General features: G+C 37.3%; 2 protein-coding genes and 1 long non-coding RNA gene across 4 annotated transcripts; 2 read left to right on the top strand and 1 right to left on the bottom strand.

Annotated features, from left to right (window-relative positions):
• Positions 1 to 932: 932 nt before the first annotated feature.
• Positions 933 to 21,205, top strand: MLS (malate synthase). Of its 2 annotated transcripts, none has more exons than XM_077355809.1 (5): positions 933 to 1,384; positions 4,139 to 4,464; positions 5,826 to 6,156; positions 7,392 to 8,030; positions 20,990 to 21,205. In XM_077355809.1, the coding sequence occupies exons 1-5, from the start codon at positions 1,031 to 1,033 to the stop codon at positions 21,029 to 21,031; spliced, it is 1,692 nt and encodes a 563-aa protein (XP_077211924.1). In that variant the 5' UTR covers positions 933 to 1,030; the 3' UTR covers positions 21,032 to 21,205. The 2 variants fall into 2 exon arrangements, with proteins under 2 accessions (XP_077211924.1, XP_077211926.1); XM_077355811.1 differs by lacking the exon at positions 20,990 to 21,205 and adding an exon at positions 18,991 to 19,023.
• Positions 9,298 to 22,506, bottom strand: LOC143847122 (uncharacterized). The gene is made up of 5 exons (XM_077355812.1): positions 21,968 to 22,506; positions 19,489 to 19,645; positions 18,523 to 18,573; positions 15,541 to 15,633; positions 9,298 to 9,634 (listed from the first exon to the last, which is right to left on the bottom strand). Exons 1-5 carry the CDS (start codon positions 22,081 to 22,083, stop codon positions 9,560 to 9,562), a joined length of 492 nt encoding a protein of 163 aa, XP_077211927.1. The 5' UTR covers positions 22,084 to 22,506; the 3' UTR covers positions 9,298 to 9,559.
• A 760-nt stretch (positions 22,507 to 23,266) lies between these two features.
• On the top strand, positions 23,267 to 24,455 carry LOC143847227 (uncharacterized). Its single transcript, XR_013234980.1, has 2 exons — positions 23,267 to 23,422; positions 23,803 to 24,455. It is a non-coding gene; the product is annotated as an uncharacterized LOC143847227 (long non-coding RNA).
• The last annotated feature ends 56 nt before the right edge of the window (positions 24,456 to 24,511 follow it).

Here is a 24,511-nt window from a genome sequence, read left to right as displayed (position 1 = left end):
TACCTTTGGTCCCATGCCGAACGGGCATCCCATCTGTAAGATTAAGGTGCTTAATCCGATCAAAGATGGTATCATGTTGGTCAGATCAAAGAGCCTGATCACATCCACCTGACACGTGGGCCCAAAATGTATCCTTCATTTGATGGTCCCACCTTGTAAAGCATGATAAGCATCCAATCGAGTGGGCAATGCAAGTGAAAAACTCCGCATTGTAATTGTGGTTGGATAGAGGGAAAATGGCATATTCACTCCTTTTTCTTCCTTGGGACAATCCTTGTAGTGTAAAAGAGTAGTCATAAATACTCCAGATGAGACTGTCCTAAGGAAGAAAAGGAGGCGAATATATCACTTCCCTTTGACAAAGTTAACATTTGGTGGGTCCCACTATAAGTTGTGCCACAACATAAAAAATAAAAAAAAGAGTACCGACTAGGCTATACAAATGCTAATAAGACAGCGGCTGTTTGGCTTTATGCGCCCCACAAAGCCCGCATGATTCAACCAGCAACTGCATGACTGACCCACCTTGATCGATCAAGCTTCGTTTAGGATTCCACCAAGAAAATCTATACTGTTGATCTTCATGTGGGTTATGCTCAGATAAGCATGATTTTCACAAATGGGCCCCACCAAATAAAAGGCCCAGATGCTTTTGACCTCATGTGGGTTATGCTCAGATCAACAGATATTTTCCATCCAACCCGTTCGATAATTTCTACTGTAGACCAATAGGATCAATAACAACCATAATGCCACGTGTCAACAACCCACCATATCCAAACAATTCACATCTCGAGGTGGCACAAAAATCAAACGGCTAAGCTTTCCTTTTCCCGAGGACGTGCGTCAGATCCCACCGTCTGACTCACATAACGCCACCCATATTCTAACTATAGGCCTAACCGTGACACTCTCCATGCATATCCACTTGCCTTCCCTTCATAACATTTTCATAACTTCTCTACTATAAAAGAAAGAGGAAAAGAAGAAGAAAAATCATATAGAATTGTTACTTCTTTACTCTGCAACAATGGCGAAGAACATGGGTGTCTATGATGTTCCTCAAGGAGTTGAGATTAGAGGAAGATTTGATGATGATTTTGCTAAGATTTTAACTAGAGATGCCTTGGAATTCGTTGCCGGATTACAACGTGAATTCCGGAATCGGATTAGGCTGGCGTTGGAATGCAGGCGTGAGGCTCAGAGGAAGTATAATGGTGGGATGTTACCGGGTTTCGATCCGGCGATGAAATTTGTGAGGGAAGGGGAATGGGTTTGTGGGTCGGTCCCACCGGCAGTGGCTGATCGGAAGGTGGAGATTACGGGTCCGGTGGAGCGGAAGATGATCATCAATGCACTTAATTCTGGAGCCAAAGTTTTCATGGTGAGAAGTTTTATCAACTTTTTGTTGTAACATTTTTCTAGGGTTTTTGATATGGTGTACGCCCGTATAGTCCAGTATTTTTTCAAAAAGTACTGTAGGACCTGCACCATAGGATTATCCAAACAGTCCATTTGATCGGCCACAACATAAATAGGCCATGCCCAGAAAATCATTTCCATAGGATGTTCCAAACACATGATTTTTTTGGGCAGTTTCTGGCCGATCAAATGGACGGTTTGGATAATCCTCGTACTTTTTTTATTAATACTGGCTTATAAGGGCTTACGCCATTTAAAATCTCCATGTTTCCATGTGTATTTTAAGTCTGATTTTTGTATGTTAAAGGGGTAAATTTCGCTCTTAGTAGGAGGTTTTAAGTGGAAAACAGCACGTAGATGTGATCGGGTCTGTTGATCAGACCTACAAACACAACTGCAGATGATTGCCATTTTCCCCACTCTGATCGAAAGGTTTATATCACTCTTTCGAAGCTCCCCGAGTCGACTCTGTTTGGACTTGGCAGAGCCAATAAGAAACTTCTTGAATTCACATCGATATAAAGCTTACCTCATCAAGTACTTATAATTACATTTACACCCCCTCTAGTTTCTGACACATCCACTTACACCCATATAGTTTAAAAAGTGACAAATACCCCCCTGTAGTTTCAATTTGTTTAAGGTTTGCCCCCTCAGCTGAAGGTTCGTCCATAGATTGAAGGGTTAGGATGATCCGATGGAGCTGATTTTTTGGGCACACCCTATCTATGTCAGGACCCATCAAATGAACGCTTTGGATCATCCAAAAAATGTGGGCCCATACCCGAATCCAAACACTACCAAACGCTTTGGATTCAGGTACGTGCCCACATTATTTCGATGATCCAAAGCGTTCATTTGATGGGTCCTGACATAGATAGGGTGTGCCCAAAAAATCAGCTCCATCGGATCATCCTAACCCTTCAATCTATGGACGAACCTTCAGCTAAGGGGGCAAACCTTAAACAAATTGAAACTACAGGGGTGTATTTGTCACTTTTTAAACTATAGGGGTGGAAGTGGATGTGTCAGAAACTAGAGGGGGTGTAAATGTAATTATCCCTTCTTCTTTTTTCAAATATGAGTTTTCAAACACCAATTCATACATCGGGGTTTGATGCATTGTTTAAAAACTCCTTGAGTCGATCATCAACTTGCGTAAGTCACTTAGGTGGGGCTCAACCTGATTTCAACTCATATTGGGTTGGCGTTTCCTTGGGTTGAGTTGGGTTGGGAAAAACCTAGGAAGCACGGGTACTCTCTCAGGGCTCCCGCATCCGCACCCGACACATATGGGGTGCGGGTACGTCCGGGTACGCCCCGGGTACGTACCCCTTTTTAAAAAAAAAAAAAAAAACCCAGTTTTGGTGGTTGGGTGCGTGTCGGGTGCGCACCACGCGTACCCGACACGTCCTGCTTCTTCCTGCTGCTTCTCTTTCCTCTCCTGTACTTCTCTCTACTTTCCTGTACTCGGTATTTACATGTAAACCCACGTCCTGCTTCTTCCTGCTGCTTCTCTTTCCTCTCCTGTACTTCTCTCTACTTTCCTGTACTCGGTATTTACAAGTACATGTCTTTACTATTTTATTGTTCATTTACTTAAGATTTACATGTAAATAACGGAATACCCCCCTTTTGGATTTATTAAAAATAGTTTCAACACCCAAATCTAAAAGGGAAAAAAGTCAACTCTCCAGTTCTAGTACAAAATTCAAAGAAAAAGGGTCGGGTCAAAATTTTAACTTTCTTAACTTCCAAACGGTGGGGTATTTTTCAAAATTTAAAAATTCATAAAATCTATTTTGTCCAAACATTATTAAATCCCAAAAGTCCGGTAAAAAAAATCTCATAATTTGGTCTCTAAAAATTATTCATCTTGTCAGGCACTGGTCAACACACTGGTCACAGACTTTTTTTTCTATTGAATGATGTATTGATGCCTCATGTTATGAAATATGGAACTTAATCACTTATGAAATGAAGAGTAATATTAGAATTTTTCATTTTGGTGATGTTATTATTATTTGATTGCTCTACAATTATTATTTTTTTAATTTTTATAAATATATAATAAAATATTAAAATATATTATTATATTCGGCGTACCTGAACGTACCCGCACCCGGTTTTTTTGGCAAATCACGTACCCGTGTCATGTCGTACCCGCACCCCGTACCCGTACCCGTGCTTCATAGGGAAAAACCAACCAGATTTAATTTTGGGTTGGGTTAGGGCTAAGGCTTTTGGTAACTCTACGCGAGTTGATCTCTACCTGATTCCTTCTTATTTTATCGCTATTTTCAAAATCTTAGGTTCATGGTGTCTTTTGTATATATGTTTCCTTTTTATTTAGCCTAGCCAATTTGAACGCAACCCGGCCCCGATTTAGAAAATTTGGTTAAATAATTTGTGTTAGGGTTGCGAGATTTATAGGTGGGTTGGGCTAGGGTAGACCCTCCTCTACCGGAGGCTCGGGGGTTGGGTCAGGTTAGGGTTGAGGTAATGCCACCTTGGGTTGGGCTAAGGTTGGCCTCATCCCCACGCAGCAACCCGGCCTGAGTTGTACCCCTACTCTTAGTTTTGCTCTAGTAAGTCAATCAAAAACTTCTTTTACTCATCCAAGTTGACTTGTTTTTACCTTGGCTGAGTTCTTGTCAGAGCCCGAGTTTTTAGATACAAATTTAATACACATAATTACTTTTTCTAATTTTTGTAGGCCGATTTCGAAGATTCTTTGTCACCATCTTGGGAGAACCTGATGAAAGGCCAAGTAAATTTGAAGGATGCTGTGGATGGGACCATAAGTTTCAATGACCAAGCCAGGAAAAGGCTCTACAGGCTCAATGACCAGACTGCCAAGCTCTTTGTTCGCCCTCGTGGGTGGCACCTCCCGGAGGCCCACATTCTCATCGATGGCGAGCCAGCAACCGGCTGTCTCGTCGATTTTGGCCTCTATTTTTACCATAACCATGCAAAATTCCGAGCCACCCAAGGTGCCGGTTTTGGTCCCTTCTTCTACCTCCCAAAAATGGAGCATTCAAGGTTAGTACTCTTGTAATTTTGCTATTACTACTAAAATGCCATGGTGAATAATCGAGTCACAAATATCAATCATATTTTATTTTTTTGATAAAACAACAAAATCATATGAAACTTTGTCGATGAAAAATAACATGATATCTTCATATTTCGTCTCTAAAAAGTCAAAAAAATATCCCAATAAATTCCTGATATTATTTGTTCTTCTAATTTATTTTTTAAATTATATTTTAATTGAATGCTGCTACCGAAACCCGCTGCCTAACAGATAGCGAAACCAATCAAATCCCTACACGCAACATGGCATCGGAAGAGATTGTTTTTCCAATTTAAGAAAAAGCGAAAAGGAGAAAAAGGTTATGTGGCTATAGTTGGTTGCATTCTCAGGTTCCCAATTCGGTTATTGTATCATTATTCATTTTAATTTTCTCAACTTTTTTTCCAATATAAACCCGAAAGTAATAAAATATTTTAAAATCTACTGAGGTACGTCCTTCCCGAAAAATTCTAGAGACAAATATTTGTGACTAGGAGTAAAACATATGACGTTAGTCAGTGTAGGGTTGTATCATCCACCATCCATTACCGAAAGGATCTTGGATTTGATTTATGATCCACTTGATGTAAATCCTCGATTTCCTTTCGGATAATGGTGTATAATTAAACGCTAGATGATTCCTCAAACTACTATTACTGCGACTGTTTATTACTCATATGATTAGCTATCTGCACACTTTTCATTTGCACCATGATCTGCATCCCATGAATCCAATAGTCCTGCTCTAGTTGTGGTAGGAACTACCTTTATGACTAGCTGAACTGAGATATAAACTCAAGTCCGTAAATGATTTTATGAGGCACATTTCATTCTTGACAGAATATAAAGCTAAAAGGATGAACCCTATTACAGCGTAGTCACAAATATCGTGATATCTCCATATTTATTTTTTATCTAAAAAATATCATAAAATTATCCATTTTCAAAGCTATCTGAGCTCACCCTATAAGCTAAAATGTTAGGGTGATCTATGGAGCTTATTTTTCAGTTTTCCACAGTTCGAAGGGTTAGGATGATCCTATGGAGCTCACTCTATAAGCTAAATATCACCCAAAAACTAAAATGACCTCTTTATGGAGATATCACCCTATAAGCTATCTGAGCTCGAGCTCAGAAACAGTTTTCCACAGTTCGAAGGGTTAGGATGATCTTATGGAGCTGATGTTTTGGGCACACCCCATCTATGCGAGGGCTTAAATGGCGGATTGATTGCTTTAAAAACTTCTAAGAGTTTTTAAAGCAATCAATCCACCATTTATGATGTCAAAGGCCAGAATGTAGTAACAAGATCTTTGTGAGATTGCAGGGAGGCTAAGATATGGAACTGCGTCTTCGAGGCCGCAGAAAAGATGGCAAGAATAGAGAGAGGAAGCATAAGGGCTACAGTTCTGATAGAGACTCTTCCAGCAGTGTTTCAAATGGATGAAATTCTGTATGAACTAAGAGATCATTCTATTGGATTGAACTGTGGGAGATGGGATTACATATTCAGCTATGTGAAGACCTTCCAAGGTCACCCAGATCGACTACTCCCGGATCGGGTTCAAGTTGGTATGGCTCAACACTTCATGAGGAGCTACTCAGATCTCCTTATCCGCACGTGCCACAGGCGTGGAGTGCATGCAATGGGTGGCATGGTATGTAATTCATCTTCATCTTATTTTCATATATGCTAACCCATGTTACATGGATTCTTCTGGATGTGCGAGCTACCTATGTCAGACACGTGTCGGATTCCAATACTTAATTGGGTTTTTTCCCTGAATACTAATATTACAACTTTACAAGGGATTTGCTAGGGCCATCGCAGAAGGCATTTCGAAGATGATCTGCCGCATATCAGACCAGCCACAGAGGCTCACTTTTCAGTAGATTTTGTCATCATTCACGAGGTGGCTGGTCTGAAATGCGACAGACCATTTACGAAATGCCTTCTGCGATGGTCCCTAGCAAATCCCACTTTACAATTACGACATGTTTTGAGTTTTATCCATCCTAATAGTGAGTTTTTCATATGGAAACAGAAGATAATAGTTACTTTCTAAGTCACAAATATCGTTTTCGGGAATTTCTCGGCAAGGGAAAATCTTGGGATATATTATTTTTTTGGGTTTATATAGGGAAAAATGATAAAAATAAAATTATTTAAAAATATATAAATTAATAAAAATATCATAAAAATTTTGTAGAAATATCGTGATATTATTGTGGTAAGTGAAAATATTGCTCTTTTTTTTTAATTCTTAGGATTATTATTTTGTCATTTTATCAAAATATCGTGATAAAATCGCGATATTTTGAAAATGTCAGATTATTTGTGACATAGGTTACTTTAATCTATTAAAATTTTACATATATTACTTATTTACTTATTAAAATTTTTAATATATAATTTGATAACCATATTATTATGTAAAGAAGTTAAAATTTGCAAATAGAATTCAATATTTTGGTGAATCCATGAATCTTTCTTTTTGAGTTTTGACGAATCCGACGCTACCCGTGTCAGATTAGACACTCGTACTGAGGAAGACTCAAAATCAAGTAGACTGCTTCAAGAGGCAAGCATGGTCCAATACACATTTCCCTCTGTTTGCATCAACATTAGGTTTATGATGATATGCAGAAATGCAGATACAAATTCATGTTCACTCAGACCCACACAAGGCTAGGTAGGCTTACAGTTATCTATGTAATGATCTAAAAAAGAGGAAATATAAAACACTCAAAGCGACATGAAAAGCTGGAGAACTCATGTTTCAGCATTGTATAGCCTGGTTTGGCCATCTAAGTATGCTCATGAATATATTTTTTTGGGTAAAATATATGTATAGGGTTGGTTGGCATAACAATAGTCTATTTACTTGTTCAGGCAGCTCAGATTCCGATCAGAGACGATCCAGTGGCAAATGAGACGGCACTGGATCTGGTACGGAAGGACAAATTACGTGAGGTCCGTGCGGGCCATGATGGTACGTGGGCCGCCCACCCTGGACTGATCCCCATTATCATGGAAGTCTTCACCAACAATACCGGAAATTCTCCAAACCAGATCCAAACCATGAAGCGAGAAGACGCAGCAACTCTGACCGAAGAAGACCTCCTACAGAGGCCTAGAGGAGTGCGAACAATGGAAGGTCTCCGGCTAAACACGAGGGTTGGAATTCAATATTTGGCAGCTTGGCTCACTGGCACTGGGTCGGTGCCCCTATATAATCTCATGGAGGATGCTGCTACAGCCGAGATAAGCAGAGTTCAGAACTGGCAATGGTTAAAGTATGGGGTAGTTTTGGATGGTGATGGTGTTGGAGTGAAGGTGAGCTTGGACCTCTTTGGAAGGGTAGTGGAAGAAGAGATGGCAAGGATTGAGAGAGAGGTGGGGAGAGAAAGGTTCAAAAATGGAATGTATGAGGAGGCTTGCAAGATTTTCACCAGGCAATGCACTGCTCCTGCACTTGATGATTTCCTGACTCTAGATGCCTATAACCATATTGTTATCCATCATCCCAAGGTATCCCCGAGGCTCTAAACAATGGCATTATCTATAAATCAATAACTATATTGTCAGCTTTAAGGTTTTGTATTGTTAGTATAGTTCGTGGGCTGCCATCATCGTTGTTGTGTTTTGTGTTACTACTAGTAATAATAAGAACCCATCTTTTGCATGGATAGTCATTGGTAGTAGATGTGCCATTTCTTTGAAAAAAATTTTACGAGTGTACAGTCCGATGTATAATCGATAAACTACAACTGAATCTCGGTTATATAGTCATGTAATTGGCACACATGCCCATCAATGCAGAAAAGGACATGGACGATGGTCTACAAAAGAATCCATAAACAGGGCTGCTTCATTAGATCGGTGTGATTTTAAAGCTATGGCCCATCCAAGAGCTATCCCATCAATTAATTAAGTGGTCCAAATAGATGTGCATGCCAACTGAGATCATAGCCATCTATTTATTTATACTATCATGAATTTTAAAGATTGGACATAACCATTTGTACTAATAAGATTTATTATAATTGAACCAATCAATTCAGTTAATGAATAGCATACCCATAGCATCGCCAGAATGTAGTCCTGTTGCGCTTTCAGAACACATTTGTGGGTTGGAGTAACTCAGGCAGAGGCATCTCAGCTTTAGGCAGCTCACCTGCTAACAAATATATCCAAATTTATAACAAAATATTATTAGAACCAAAGTACCTGTTAATTTAAGATATGATATGCATATCCTGATTTTGTAATAAACAAAATAGTAAGTTCATTAGAACCAAAGTATCTCTCAGTTTAAGATATGATCTGACTATCCTGATTCTATTCTTAGCAAATAAAAATAATCTAATGTTTGTTGGACAGGACAACACAAACCGTAGACTGAAAAATCTACATTCATCTCCTGCATAGTTCCAAGATAAGCATACTGAACAAAAACCCCATTACTCAATGGGAATTTTGGTTTCACACAAGAAAATCAATAAAAACTAAAACTGGTTATCAAATCATTTGAAGCTTCCATTTTTTCACAAGGTAACATTGATTGAAAGAAACAGATCTCGGCATCGTTTGTCAATCTTAGGCTATACTTCAACTGTGGATTAACTATTGTACAACAATCAAAATCTTTTGGAAGAAGCGGCCTTCGAAACCTTCCATTGTTGTCCGCTAATGATCCCATCGTAATTTTGTATGGCAAGGTCTCATCAGGACTTTGGAAACTACGAGCAACATTGATCTGAGAAATCATATGTTGACTTTTGGTAACTACAGTTAATATTGAAAGTAACCAGTAACAATCAATTAAAAGAATATAAAATTACAACGGTGATACGTTTTGAACACACTCTACTTAAAACTTAAAAACAAATTTAGCACAGGGCTTGCAAGTGCTCATAATAACATTACAATGAATATGGATTTGATATTTAGATTCAAATAACCACTTTGCCTCACAGGTCTAAGAGTAGCTTGCCACCCATGAAGGGATTTCTGATTTAGGGTGATGGTACTGAGTATCATCTTCCGCAATGTAAGCATCACTGAGAAATAGCTTTGTCGATCAAATAGGCAATAGAAGCTGTGAGAAATCCCAGGAGTGCACCAGCAATAACCTGTGATAAATTTGAAATTACAAAAGCTGAATTCAGACCCATAGGAGGAATCTTCCAGAAATCGTAAATTAATCGCAGGAGTTGTAATAAGAGAATGTTGAGTATCTTAAATATGTAAATCTTAACCGCTGTGTGGTGCTGGATTGTTAGTTCTAACTTGCTCTATTAAGTTCCAAATAAAGGACAATGTAAAAGGTAAGAACGAAAAAAAACATTACAGCCACTTATTTTCCTCCAGTGACAATGCAACTCAGTTTCTTTTTTTTTTATGTAATTAATTTTAGTTACAGGGTACAGGACCTGATGGGGACATCAACAATGGGCACATAAACCCTATAATTACCTTTCTTTTACCTTCTAAACCTTAACCTAAGATTTGGACAGCAATATTAAACCAAAATCCCAGATCTGCCAAATTACCAAAATACCCCTACAACCCAAAATTTGACCGTTTTGAGCCTTTTACAGCTGCTGGACATTTTTTTTTTCATTGGATATTATTTTCATGCTTGTGTGACATCTATTTCATTGGTACTTGCATTAGCTTTTAGTTCTTTTAATTGGTTGCATGCGTAGGCCTAGTTTCGGACTAATCTTTCTATTATCAATTCATCTAACGAATCATTATCGCTTTGATTGATTTGTTTAAGGTTTAGTTCATGCTTAATTACAATCTTTATAATTATTTATGCTATTTAAGTCTCATTATTGCTGCTGCCCATAGATTAATTAGGCGTTAATTCGGCCCTAGGTAAGTTGTTAAGTGTTCTTTTAGTTTTCCGCATAAGCCCTAAATTGTCCTAAAGTCTTAATCCCACTAGGAGTGTAGGATTTTTCCTAAATTAGGTATTGTCCTGCATTAGGACCCATACCAAATTAAATGATATCAAGATTGACTATTTTTTTAACTTTATCGTTTACTCATTTATGGTTTATGTTGTGGTTCTTACTGTTAATTTTTAATGGTAATTGCATTAAAACGGTGAAAGCTGAACAAACAAAGATACCATGCGGGTCTCAGAGCAAGAAAGAAGCAAAAAGAAAACAGAGAAAAACTACAAGGACAAAAAGAAAAAGGAAAACTACAACAACCAAAGTTCCGCGGGGAGGAATAAAATCAGAATTGAGACTACATCTCTACTGATCTCGTAGAGAGAGCCTGCACTTCCACCTTGTTGCTATTGTTGTTAATCTAAGTAGCACGAGTACTCTCCGGAGGCCTACGTACCCGTGTCGGGTGCGTATCAGGTGCGGGTGCTCGTGGGTACTCTTTGGGTGCGTACCGGGTACGCACCCGGGTTTGTGTACGTATCGGGTGCGCACCCTGTTCAAATTAAATCGAAAATTACAGATTTACAATAGAGGGGTTGCCCCAATTAACAAAAGGGAGGTTGAATATATATATATATATATATATATATATATATATATATATATATATATCCCTTAATTAAAAACCTAACAACTTAGAAGTAATTTTAGATTTTGGTGATGTTATTGTTATTTGATTGTTCGAGTTCTTTTACAAAATATTTATTTTTTATTTTTATAAATATATAATAAAATATAAAAATATATTATATTCAGCGTACCCCCAACGTACCCATATCCTATTTTTTTTTAAATCACGTACCCATATCGTGTCGTACCCGCACCCCGTACCCGTATCTGTGCTTCATTGTTGTTAATGTTACAATTACTATTATGATGATCATATTATGTGCATGTTCATTTTTCTAACCAACGGAGTCAATCACCATATAAGCGTGCAAAATGTATAGGTTGAGAGAAGTTTCAGACATTTTCATTAGATTTTCAAAAGCGCGTCTCTGTTTAGTGATCTAACTTGTATAGCTTCCATATTAGGGAATATGCTGGAGGAAGAACAAACACATCAGGGACAGTGAAGTACTCAAAACAAAATTATGGTGTGACATAGGGTTATTAGGTAGCAAATAACTGTCCATCATATACATTGAACAGTACCATTTTATGAAACAAACTTTACACAGTGAGATATGTCTTTCCGTTATCTTTGTACTGGAATCGGTTTGATTCATATAAACTTTTCAATTCTTGCTTCTTCTCCAATTGTTATTTCAAACATGGAACCTAAGGTGCACAGTGATAAAGTTCCTTCATCAAAGCAGCATTTCTCCAATCACAGATAACTATACTAGTCACAACCAGCATATTGTCCATGTTCCTACACCAAACAGCACTAAAGAACTCGAAAGCAAGTATATGCAACGGTAACTACTGTTACCATTGGTTTTTGAAATTGCACCAAGAAAACTGCAAAGCTTTTGTATCTTCCATACATCCCAAGGTAACTAACATTGCAATTGTATCTTACAATTGCCCAGGTGTTGGCTGTTTCTATTTGTAGGGTGCTTTTTTTTCTTTTGTATCTCGGGTGGGAAACGGTTAAATGCTAGAATAGCGCTGATTTTCTGTTTGGAGACAGCTTGTCCCCCTGCTGTACTTTGAATTCTCTCTTGAAATGAATCCTGTTACCTTTCAAAAAAATATATATATCCCAAGAAAACTGGATATCTAAGGATTTTATCCCTCCAAGAACATCAATCCCCTTGCCTTTAGCACCATTAAAGCATAAAAATCCAAATATCAGAGTTAAATTTAGAAACCTTAATAGCCATCTATTTTCTTCAACTTTTTTTTCCTCAGAAAAACCTTGAAAGATCCATAGAACACAACCACAGCCATGAATTCCCTCTATTTTCATTTCATTTTCTTCAATTGGTTCTGAATTTGTATAATTTCCAAACTTGGAATATTTATTAAATCATGTAGATTCCATTCTAAAAGGATTTCTTTCAGACGGAAACCAACTTGTAGGAATGTTTGTTTTTACTACCTTGAATGGTCAGGTTTGCCTCATTACCCCACTTCTTTCTGTTTTAAGTTTCTCAAGATAGTCCATGTCTGTACATATTTTCTCCTTTATTTAGCTACCTAAGCCATGCAATTCTGACTAACTATTCAAGGGAAAGCCTGACCCGAGAGAACTTGGTTCGTATGGAAGTTGCAAACAGTAAACTGCAAACTCGAACCCAAACCAGGCAAAAACCTATTAGGCAAGTAACATAAATGTAGGAAGCTTCCTTCTTTTACATTTGATTTGGTGCCTACTTAAGACACTTAATGTGATTTGAATTGAGTTAAATTGCTCATAAAGTCGATATATATATATATATATATATATATATATATATATATATATATATATATATATATATAGAGAGAGAGAGAGAGAGAGAGAGAGAAAACGGTTCCTAAACATATGTGTAGAGAGTTCTCTACACACTAGCTTAAAATACAGTGGGGGCCCACATTGTTTGGGTGATCCAAGCCATCCATTTTAAAGGCCCTCACATAGATAGGGTGTCTACAAAAAATCAGATCCATAGGATCATCCCAACCCTACAATTTGTGGAGGTAAAATGGATGTCTTTAAACCTTCACAAATTAGTCCATATTTTGCCGCCACAGTTCGAATGGTTAGGATGATCCTATGGATCTAATTTTTTGTGGACACCCTATCTATGTGAGGGCCTTAAAATGAATGGTTTGGATCACCCAAATAATGTGGCCCCCACTGTATTTTAAGCTAGTGTGTAGATAACTTATCTACACATATGTGTAGGAACCGTTTTCTCATATATATATATATATATATATATATATATATATATATATATATATATATATATATATATATATCTGTGTGTGTGTGTGTGGTTACATCATTTAGGCCAATCTAGTAATTACACAAAAAATATTGAAATCAACTCACTGCCAAATACCTTTTTCTAGAGTGATATCGAAAACTCTATTGGAGAAGGAGCAAGCATATTTTAGAAAAGCGAGAGGCATTGCCTACACTAAGCATTATCCTATGTAAACCTTCTCCGATTAACAGATCAGTAATAACAGTAGCCTTCATTACAACATGTCAAAAGGAAATGGCAACAACATGAAATATACACAAGTTGTTTATTTCATCAACGATGTTAGCATGTATCCATGGTTCTAGGATTCGGCACAAGGTCCAACAATCACATGTAAGTCACCTATATGTGGGCGTCCCCAGTAAGGAGAGTATGGCCTTTTGCTTTGTTTGAATCATTGTTTTAAATTTCCCCAAAATGACCGAAATGTTTCCATTTCCATCCCCGCCGAAATGAAATCTACATGAATTCCTTCCACGTCATTATTTCCCCGAAATTTCGACCGAAATTCTCAAAATCCGACTGAAATAGTTAGAATGAAAAAAAAAAATGGAAATATGTTATGATTTGGATTTCATTAATGTAGAGCAAGATATTTGGTAGGCAATATCATTGAACTGCACAGCAAAGTATACGTATCTTATGCAATGTCAGATCGACATGGGACCAATAATACCTCATAACTCTATGTAGTATAGACATAGGGTTGGCGTCCTTAGAGGGAGACTGGTCATTGTACTTTCTTATACTTCATTAGATTGTCCTTTCTTATTTACTTTACTGATCTAGACATATGCGACAATGCATCATGCATGTCACTAGGTGTTCGATGTGATTAAGCCATTATGGATGGCTTTCTTGCTTATGTGATGGTTTCTAAGCATGTATTTGTGCATATTCTAGCATTTCCCAAAGTTTCATCTAGAATTTCATCATTTGCATATGTTTCCATATATTTCCATGATTTTATAAGATTTCCTGGAGCGAGATACCTTGGATATGTTTGTGGTGGAAAGGGACTCTCTTAATATTATCCGTTGTCTTTGTGGATCATCAATTGTTCCTTGGAGATTTGCTCCTTCATTTGATGAGATCCAAGACATAGTAGTCATAGGATTTCTTATCGACATGTGACAAGATCCACAAATAGGGAAGCTGATAAGCTAGGAAAGATGTATCCAAAGAGGGCTTGGAGGTTGCGGCCCTTTGCTTCTTGTTGGGGGATGACATATATCTCTGGCTTTGAATCTCTATTTTTCTTCTTATGTACTTATTCACACCATCTTGGTCTTTCTCATCAATGAATTGCTTTGCCATTCAAAAAATTTCCATGATTTTACAAGATTTCTACTGAAACCGAAATGTTTCCATTTCCGTGTCGACCGAAACCAAAACCGAAATTTAAAACCTTGGTTTGAATATAAAATTTTAGCCTGATAACATTAACGGGTGGTGGTAACCATCTAGCCATTCGTTTGTCCATCTTGTTCTATGATGTTGCAATCATTTTCTAATCCTAAAATGTATCATTAATTGATAAGTCCCAAGTCTCCCTCATCAAAATTGCCTGGTTTTTGCTGCCTTACATGCAAGAGAAGCGCTATTGGCGGGAATAAATAGCTCACTAAGAGATGATTGATGCAGTCCTCGATTTTTCCAGAGATAAGGGTCAAGGCGCCCCGGAACCGTGATATAGTCTCCTTCATCAAGGCCACCCACTTGCTATTCACAAAAGGACGACGTCGAAACATTTTCTATAAGAAGTGACTCAGCTACCTCAGTACCCTCTTAAAATTTGACAAAAAGAGACATCTAAACAGTCCACCAAATTAAAATCCCATCAAGAATGACAGGTTGCCAACAGATTTTACTTGACGTAAAATGTAGAGGAAAAACAAAGAGGGAACTTTCCCAGTTTACATCTTCGCGACTACCAAATGATTATTACCCCTTTTATGGTCAAACAAGTAATCAAATTAATGTAGGCACTATTCAGAAGAGATGGCTTACCAATTAAGAGTTCCCTTCTGTTACTTTTTAAAATAAAAATAAAACGATTATGTATACAAAGTAGCATAATATCTCTTTCAGTACCAATAAAGGGATAACATGATATCAAGTACATCTACGGAAAATTACAGCATAAAAAGAAACCTGAGGAGGCGTGTGGCCAAGAAGTTCACGCAGCGGTCTTGTGTCAGCCAAAGGATGTTCTGCTGGAAGTTCAAATACAATTTGATTTAGCACCTGTATAACAGAGAATTTGGATAAGATGAAAATAGATTCAAACCTGCAAGTTACCAAGAAAAAACATAAACAAAGGCAATTCATCCAGGTGAACTTTCATCAATTTTTCTATTAATGCATGGACCATATTTATAATTCCACTACTTCTCTATCTCAATCACATGCAAGTTATCTCATGTGGCATACAGTTCATAAAGCAATACTTTATAAAGCTATACACAAGACTTGAGAGATTTCTCAATAATCAATCATGTACTTGGCAGACTAAACACAGAGAACTCCCTTAGTGAACTTCCCTATCTCAATCATATGCAAGTTGTATAACGTGTCATATAGTTCAAAAAGCAATACATTATAAAGCTATAAACCAGACTCAAGAGACTTGTCATGTCATCATATCCATTCATCTTGTAAGACCCAAAACGCTATTTCCAGACAGTCATTGCTCAAAACCCCTTTGATGCAAGCATATTTATGGGAACTCTATATTTTATGTTGTAGGCCACAGTGAGGTCGGACGGGTTGGGTTTTCCAAAACCCTACTCGAGAAAGGTCGGGTTTTCCAAAACCCTACCCGAGAAATTATCTCGGGTCGGGTCGGGTCAAGTCTAATTTTTTGTAGGAAAACCCAAGATTCATAAACATGACCCTGCCCAAGATAGTTTCTTGGATTTTTTATTTTTTTTTAGCGTAGGATAGTGACTAATTTTAAAGATTGTAGGAAAAAAACAAATCTTCACACGAAAAATCTCTAAATTTATGTCCTCAAGTGTATAAATTTAAGAAGGAAACTATATTTTCACATCACAAATAAGATCACCTCAATGAAAACAATTATATCAATATATTGGAAATTGATTTGCTATATTATTCAAGAGATAGTTAAGAAATTCATAGTACAACTATATGAGTCGGGTTGGGTTTCGGGTATTTTTTCTTTAAGCCCGACCCTACCCAAGATTGAGTCATTAATCTAAAACCCATGATTTCTAAACCCAACCCACGTTATTTTTGGGCCGGGTCGATGTGAGTCGGGTAAAACCCGACCCAAGTTGCAACTCTAGTCACAGATCAATTTATTTGGATGTTAGATATCAAATCCGTTTTGTTTCATCCGAAATGGATTTTCGTAGGGCAAGCAAAGCTGTACAAATGACTGGAATGAAAACTCCCGGTCCAGATTTCGTTCCATGCCGGGATTTTCGTTCTTATTCACTCGTTAAGGACGAAACAGGGTCAGTATGAAAATGTATTTTTCTAAAATTTACAAAATTGCCATCTAATGACTATTTTGTCGTTATTTATTGTCTTTTTACCGTTTTATAGCCATTTGAAGGGCATTTTGCATATTTTTACCTCCCCAAATAAAAAAAACCTATAAAATCTCATCAATTCACCCATTTTCTTCACTTCCTCCGCTTCTATCATTCTCAAATCCTTCCACTGATCTCTATTGTCATTGTATGTGATTTATTTGTGCTACTTCTACTTCCAAAAGGTGATTTTATACTTCTAAAGGATTATAACTCTAATTATATATAAAGTTGAGGTTTGGAAGTGGAGGATTATTTCCCTTTCTTCAAATTGGTACATTCAAAAGAGTTACCCTATATCTAAGATGTTGATTCAGTTTCGTTCGCCGTTTCGTTTTGGTCAGCGGAACGGAACGTTTCGGTGTTTTGGTCATTTCAGAGTTTTGTTTCAATTATAAAGCTCAAAAATCAATTCTCATATAGTGATTGCTCAAAAGCCCTTACTATAAGAACATTCATATGGAAATCTACAAGTTGCAGGCCACTTTATTCAAATTTTAGATGTTCTGAGTGCTCAAAACCACTTCTTCTGAAATATTGTTTTTCACATTATTCCCCATGTGTCTGGCTATGCCATCATATCTCTAATTTGTAAGGCTCACAAACCTATTGTCAGATAATATTGCCCAAAATCTCTTTCCTGATTATAAATTATAACTTGCAAGGTTGTTGCTTTGAGAAATTGATGAGAACACAATGCATCTAGGAACCAACCAAAACCACTGCTATTGAACTGAAAATATCAATGATAAATGAAAAAATGAAATTGTTCCTAGGTAAGATTAGTAGAGAAGTCAGTTGGTGATGATAACTGCCAGCATCCTTCGGAAGTATGGCATGGGTATTCTTTTATTCGTGGATTTATCCATGGATGACACTCCCAGATCAAATTAATACCTTAATATATTACCATAAATCAAACAATTGTAAAGACGGTAAAAATAAAACAATGACAAACTAAATCAGCTGAAATATTGACTGGAAAAATACATGCCTCCTAATTTTGAGGTGCCCAAGATCATTGTAAAAAAAGTCCTTTGGTGTGTTCTAGATTGTATTTACACAGCCATTGTTATAAGAAATGATAAACTAACTACAATGTACATTAGCAAAATACCGAATTAATGGAAAAATGCTCTGTTACAAGAGAACGCATCCAAAAGGAATAATCAATCCTCCACAATGATGTGTAGGTTGAACTATTATCTTCTTTCATAGGAGTGAGGATCTTATTTCGGGGGAGTTTAGAATTCCATGTCAAGAGGAATCTTGGATCGTGCTCCTATTTTCCATTTTCTATGAGGGTTGAGAGCAATTGTCCCCTCCACCATTTAGAGTTAAGATCATGTTTTTTTTTTCTTCTTATTTTTTTGTTTTTTGCATCAATGTCCCAGTACTTACTATCGAGTTCAAGATGGTCTAATATCAATCAGAAACTGTTACTTCTTTATTGTGCTGCAAAGTGAGATTAATGGCGAAGATTTTCTTTACTATGTTTCACATAATTTTAGAGAAAAAAGAATAGAAAGAAGACAACAAATCAAAAAGTGGAAAGGCATAAGAAACAACCACATACCTCTGCTTGTCGTCCAGCGTGTAACCTGACACCGGAAGAGTCATACATCACCTGCCAACCGATGTATAGCATAAGAACTCTACAACATCAAACAATACTTTCTACCACATAATTCAAAGGAAACCCGCATTTACCCATTGAGACAATGATTTAATAGTTCTTGTTAAAGTATAAAAGATTAAATAACGCCATCTCCAACAGCTTCAGCTTTTGGAGTAATTGGTTGTTTCACAGTTCTCTTTCTTTGTTTGAGCTGATACAGTCATCATATTTCTCATTTGAGTTGATACAGTCATCATATTATAAGTACCCATTGAGACAATGATTTAATAGTTCTTGTTAAAGTATAAAAGATTAAATAACGCCATCTCCAACAGCTTCAGCTTTTGGAGTAATTGGTTTTTTCACAGTTCTCTTTCTTTGTTTGAGCTGATATAGTCATCATATTTCTCATTTGAGTTGATACAGTCATCATATTATAAGTAGAGAAAGCGAATACTTATCCAAGCGGTGACTTTTGGAGTTTCAACAAATATGAAAAGCCACCATTAAAGCCTCAAGTATATTCTGAGAATTTGAAACTATTTATTGGAACAAAATCCAACACTTCTGAAGGTACACAATTTCTTTAAACCAAACTATTTCATGTTCACATCTCTCTCATTCATGTGCACAAGGAAATGCAAACACCTGCATGTATGAATAGAGATATAAACTTACAAACATATATTATACTCCTTGTCCAAGAATTGAGAATTATAGATGCTACCAGTAAAACCTAGCTTAAAGCAAGTTGGGACAAATGACTTCAAAAAGGAAGACTTGAATTGATTTAAGATACGGAACCTCAAAGAGGAAACAGAAATTGAAACAACCAATGTCAATAGAATTTTTTCAAAGATAGAAAGCATATGATACTCAATTGGAAATTTGGTCTTCACTTCAAGATGGAGTGTGGGTGCGTACAACACATGCTAAGATCATTGCAGTAGCAAACAATGATCCTCCAAAGCCATCTTGGAATCCAATAGCGACAGCAAGAGCAGTAACAGTGGCGGAATGGGATGATGGCATCCCACCAGGTCCAATGAGTTGCTTAGCATCCCAGCGTCTGTCCTTATACCTGCAAATCTAAAAAATTATAACTCTTAGGAGAAATTAGTTACAACTAATGGCTCTACAAACTGATATTTGAAGGAAGACAGTTAGAATATTCTGTAAATCATGTGGAAGCATAAAAATGTACATCAAGAAGAATTGAAGCATATACAAATGATTGGCATTGTATGGAGTCCATCGGATCCAACCATGGCCGAATTAGAGGTTTGGTTATCTAGTTTGGACCACCCAAGGTGTAAAAAACTCGGAAAACACGAACTGAGAGCTGGATGGCCGACCAAGGGAGGGTCAGTCGACTATCCAGAACCTTGCCATTTGGTTTGCTGATAATCAACCAAGCAGGGGTTGGTCAACCAAGCAGTGTCAAAAACCCCAGTTTTGGTCATTTTGATTCTAGGTTTTGAATATTTGTGCTTACTGCTTTGGTTCATCTCTTTTGGTTGCCTAATGATAGCAATGGATTGTATTGTCAAATGATTGACCTTCGAATCCGGAAAACTTGCGAATCTAACTTTGAGGTACATAATATCGTATTACTTTGGTGCTTTGATATCCTTATTCAATTGTGAATCCTCATATATATGACTTGTGCACTTCCGTTTATGTAATGAGATCTTTAGCAATTAGCTTGGGCTGGCTGCATGCTTACCTTGATATCCACATGACCATTTTGACTTTTGCAATCTTGAAGACATTGCCTATTTCGTTTTTAATTTGACCTTTTTATGTGACCCATGCTAGTTACCATATTCAACCGAACTTTATAACACCCTTGTGGCTTTAGTTACTTTGTGAACCTCATAGATAATGTGTATTCTGTTTCTTGTGCTCTTTGACCCCATTGCTATGTGGATAGTTCTTGTGGTGTCTTAGGATTATATGGGCCCTACCAATTGGGGCTAGTACGTTGGTTTACATGGGCCCTTACAATAGGGCTAGTACGTTGGCTATATGCATCCCGCCAATGGGATGAAACGATGGCCATGTCAATAAGTATGTGGTATGAGGAACTAGTTCTGACACCGTGGGCAATCGGTGATAGCAATAACATGCTTTTTGGACTAGGCCGATGACCTTGAAGTGTTATTGCTCTTTGCTAGACCTTGTTCATTGATCAGACATGATACATGATACCTTTGGAATTGATACCTATGATCTATGACTTTGTTGGCCAATTGATCTTTGTTTGACTTTGTTTATTGATCAGCATACTATTCGATACTTTGCATTGATACCTATGTTCTAAGATTGTTGATCATGCTACTCTTTTACTTAGCCTTTTGCGTATGATTTATACTCCAGGATTGATGATATGTACTGGGCTTCGGCTGACTCTGGTTTTTAACAGTTTTCAGATTTTGATCCTCGTGGAGATCTCGAGGAAGCGTGATTTGCATCATCAATTATTGGAGTCTGTTTGATCTAGAATAGTGAGTATTTTGTGTTGAGAAATTGCTGAGAAACATTAATCTAGTGATGTTGGGTTAGAAAGTATTAGTGAGAACTTTGTTTTAAATTCTTGTAAGACATTTTAGTTTAGTTTAGTTTATGCTATGCTTGGATATGATATTGTTTTGCTAGCCTTGTATACTTGTAGAGTTTTCTTTGCAGGTATACGGCGCTATCATGTGCAGGGCCATGAGTACGGTTCGGGGCGTGACAGGTTCTCTTGAAAGCAAATTGAATCCAAAAGGATAGCTCAAATATTACTTGATAAATGATCTGAGATAACATAGGAAAATTCAAAGAGGGAACTCCCACCACTTTGAAAAGTTAGTTGTAGCTAACTTCAAGGTTTGTCTTTGTAGGCACCTCAACCTTGGTGACTTCAAGATAACTAAATTATAGGTTCAAGCTTTCTGATTGAGATCTTTTTATCTTAGTGAGTTCAATAATCATAAATCTTGGTGAATGACACACTTTGCTGTAGTGGCCAAGGTTTGTCTAGATACAAAAGCCACTACAGCAAATGCTGAAAGCAGCAAAACATGTGATTTTTCTCCACGTGATTTGCACACAATCTAACACATGAATTGAACTGGCCTTTACCTGATCCAATCCAAACTAAACAAGCAAAAGAAAACGATAAAGGCGGACAGATCTTTAACGCTTGAAGCTCAATTATCCTAAATTACAAACTTGATCCGATCCAAACTTAACAAACAAGAAGAAAATAAACCATAAAGGAGGACAGATCTATGATATTTGAAGCTCAATTAACCTAAATTACACTAGATAAAAACAATTAAAGGCTCAAATTATCCAGTTCCTTAGCACAAATCATACATCAGAGAGAAGGAAAAAAACGGAATGCAAAGAGAGATACCAGGCTGTGAAGAACTTGATCGACTGCGCGAGTAGGAAAGAGATGAGAGCCGAAATGAGAGCGTAATTCCGAAAGATCGATGAAGAAGAAGAAGAGGAAGCTGAAACATCATCCATCTTAACCTAATTCGTTCTATCTTTCGATCGATCGATCGAGCTTTTCTCTTATAATCTCTTTTACAGATCCAAAAAGAAAATGCAGTGAAAGAGAGAGAGTGGAATGTTTCTTCAACAATTTACAGAGATCTCGGTGGGGTTTTTCTACTCAGCTTCAGAAATTTTAGGGCAAAAGACGATCAGTTCTACTCAGCTGGAGAAATTTTAGAGCAGTAGACTCTCTCTCTCTCTCTCTCTCTCTCTCTCTCTCTCTCTCTCTCTCTCTCTCTGAGGCCGTTGAAACGAACAGTGCCAGTGCTTTGGTTGTTTAAATGGAAGGGGGAATACACCTAACCGGTTCGGTGTCCCGCCAGGACACTCTTTTTGATCGGATGATCGTAGCCGTCCGATTGATGACCAGCAAAGCCCTGGATTTTGTTTGAACCGTTCATTTTGTAGGCTACCCACTTACCCTTTTATATACGACAAGGATCAAGGATGGCATGGATACATTGCGGCATGTACAATGATAGTGAACAAAAATATTGTGGGCCATCACAAGGCCGGTCATTGCCCTGGGTCCCAACACTTATTTGAGAAAAGAGTTTCTACACACTAGCTTAAAATACAGTTAGATATTATGAAAGAGGCACCCTTTGTAATTTTTTTAAGTCTTTTTCACACACGTCAAACTTGCATATGAGATCTTTGTTTGGCATCAGACATGGGCCTACGGGATTGCCATGTGATGGCCCATCATGCCAACGTTTCCAATCACCAACCACATGCATGGTTTTAAATTCCGATTTCGGCATCCATTTAGCCCTCGGCCGAAACCAAAATTTCCGCCCAAATCCAGTGAAAATTTTATTATTTAATTCTTTACAAAATTTCGGTCGAAATTACCAAAAATTCTATAATTTCAGCCGAAATTTCAGAATATTTCTATTTATTTTTTTTAAATCAATTTCTCCAAATTTCGCCCAAAATGTCCGAAATTTTGGCAGAACTCAGTATTTGGGATTTCACCAAATTTCAGTTTCAGTTCAAAATTTCGGATTTCGGGCGAAATTTAAAACCATGACCACATTGCCACATGTAGACTGAGTCATGGCCGTTTTCATCCATCATGCTAATCAAATTCTTACATAATAGCTAACTGGGTAGGCTCACTTAACCAACCCATGTCTACTTGAGACAAAGAAATGGGCTTTCTACGTTGTTTAGAAGCAAAATAGATTCCCATTTCTTTACTTTCCTCTTCCGTCTTGATCCGTCTTGATCTGAGAGGAAAGTCAAACATTGATAGAAGGCTTGCTCTTAGAATTTTTTCAGAAGGACGAGGACAGTCGTATGAATGGTAAGTCGAAACCAAACATTGCTAGGAACAGGAAAATGTGTTCCTTTTATTTGATTTCCCCAATTTTATGTGCAACCAAACTGATCCTTAAGAAAAGACCAAGCTTGAGACATGACACTGTTAGAGCCATTTTTTTTTTATTTAAAATGCCTTTCCTTATTTATCTTGTTTCTATATTCTAGTAGGTTTTCTAAATTCTCTTTTCTTATTTTCCTAATTTTTATTTCGTACTTTACTTTCTTCAATTTCTATATAATGTAGATGTCTTATGGCTATTCAACATGGAATAATCATAATTAGTATTGTTAGCGCATTGGAGGCCTGAGTTTCCTCAAATTAACTCACTTTTCCTCTATTTTCTCTAATTTCTGACTTGATAGAACAGTTGCTGGATGCCTCTTAGGCACCACCAAAGGTACGAGATTGGTATCAAGGATTTGGAGACTTATTCTATGACTACAAGAAACAAGAATGGGTCGTCTTGTACAAGAAGGCAAAAAGGAGGGAGAAAGAAAAAAGAAAAAGAGAAGACAGAAGAAATTTGGAAAGTCTTGCACAAGATCAACTCCTCTTTTGCCAGACGCCGAAAAATTTGTCATTTCTCTCAACATTTCCAACGCCATAGAGAAGATCCTCACCCGGCATCCCAATCATTCTAAAAAAAATACAGCAAAAAAACTTTGATGAACAGCATGATGAAATTTGTTTGCAGATGGAGCAGCCTCAACTCTTGATGGCGAAAAGGAGGGAGAAAGAAAGGGAAAAAAAAAAAGAAACAGAGAAGACAGAAGAAATTTGGAAAGTCTTGCACAAGATCAACTCCGCAAAATGTCATCGTTTAACCTTCAACCTTGGGGACAAGAGATTAATGGCGGGGGAATGTTAGAACCAGTTTTCCTTATTTAGATTGCCTTTCCTTATTTATTTTATTTCCATATTCTAGTAGGTTTCCTAAATTCTCTTTTCCTATTTCCAGATTTATATTTCCTACTTTACTTTCTTAAATATCTATACAATGTAGATGATGCATGGATGCATGGCTATTCAGTAAGGAATAATCACAATTAGTGCAGATAGGGCATTGGAGGC

This window comes from Tasmannia lanceolata, unplaced genomic scaffold (genome assembly GCF_043159265.1).
Source record: "Tasmannia lanceolata isolate RefF3 unplaced genomic scaffold, GAP_Taslan_0.1 ptg000015l, whole genome shotgun sequence".
Classification (NCBI taxonomy): domain Eukaryota; kingdom Viridiplantae; phylum Streptophyta; class Magnoliopsida; order Canellales; family Winteraceae; genus Tasmannia; species Tasmannia lanceolata.
Note: the sequence above shows the minus strand (reverse complement) of the source record. Positions and strands in the feature narration are given on the sequence as shown.

What these genes read in the sequence shown, in the direction of transcription:
- MLS (XM_077355809.1), top strand. Translation starts at nt 1,031, where the DNA reads ATGGCGAAGAACATGGGTGTCTATGATGTTCCTCAAGGAGTTGAGATT. An exon ending in CTGGAGCCAAAGTTTTCATG is followed by an intron (nt 1,385 to 4,138) that starts GTGAGAAGTTTT and finishes TAATTTTTGTAG; the next exon opens with GCCGATTTCGAAGATTCTTT. An exon ending in TTGTTATCCATCATCCCAAG is followed by an intron (nt 8,031 to 20,989) that starts GTATCCCCGAGG and finishes GGTTTTTAACAG; the next exon opens with TTTTCAGATTTTGATCCTCG.
- LOC143847122 (XM_077355812.1), bottom strand. Translation starts at nt 22,083, where the DNA reads ATGGATGATGTTTCAGCTTCCTCTTCTTCTTCTTCATCGATCTTTCGG. An exon ending in CAATGATCTTAGCATGTGTT is followed by an intron (nt 18,574 to 19,488) that starts GTACGCACCCAC and finishes ATCGGTTGGCAG; the next exon opens with GTGATGTATGACTCTTCCGG. An exon ending in TTGGCCACACGCCTCCTCAG is followed by an intron (nt 9,635 to 15,540) that starts GTTTCTTTTTAT and finishes AATTTATCACAG; the next exon opens with GTTATTGCTGGTGCACTCCT.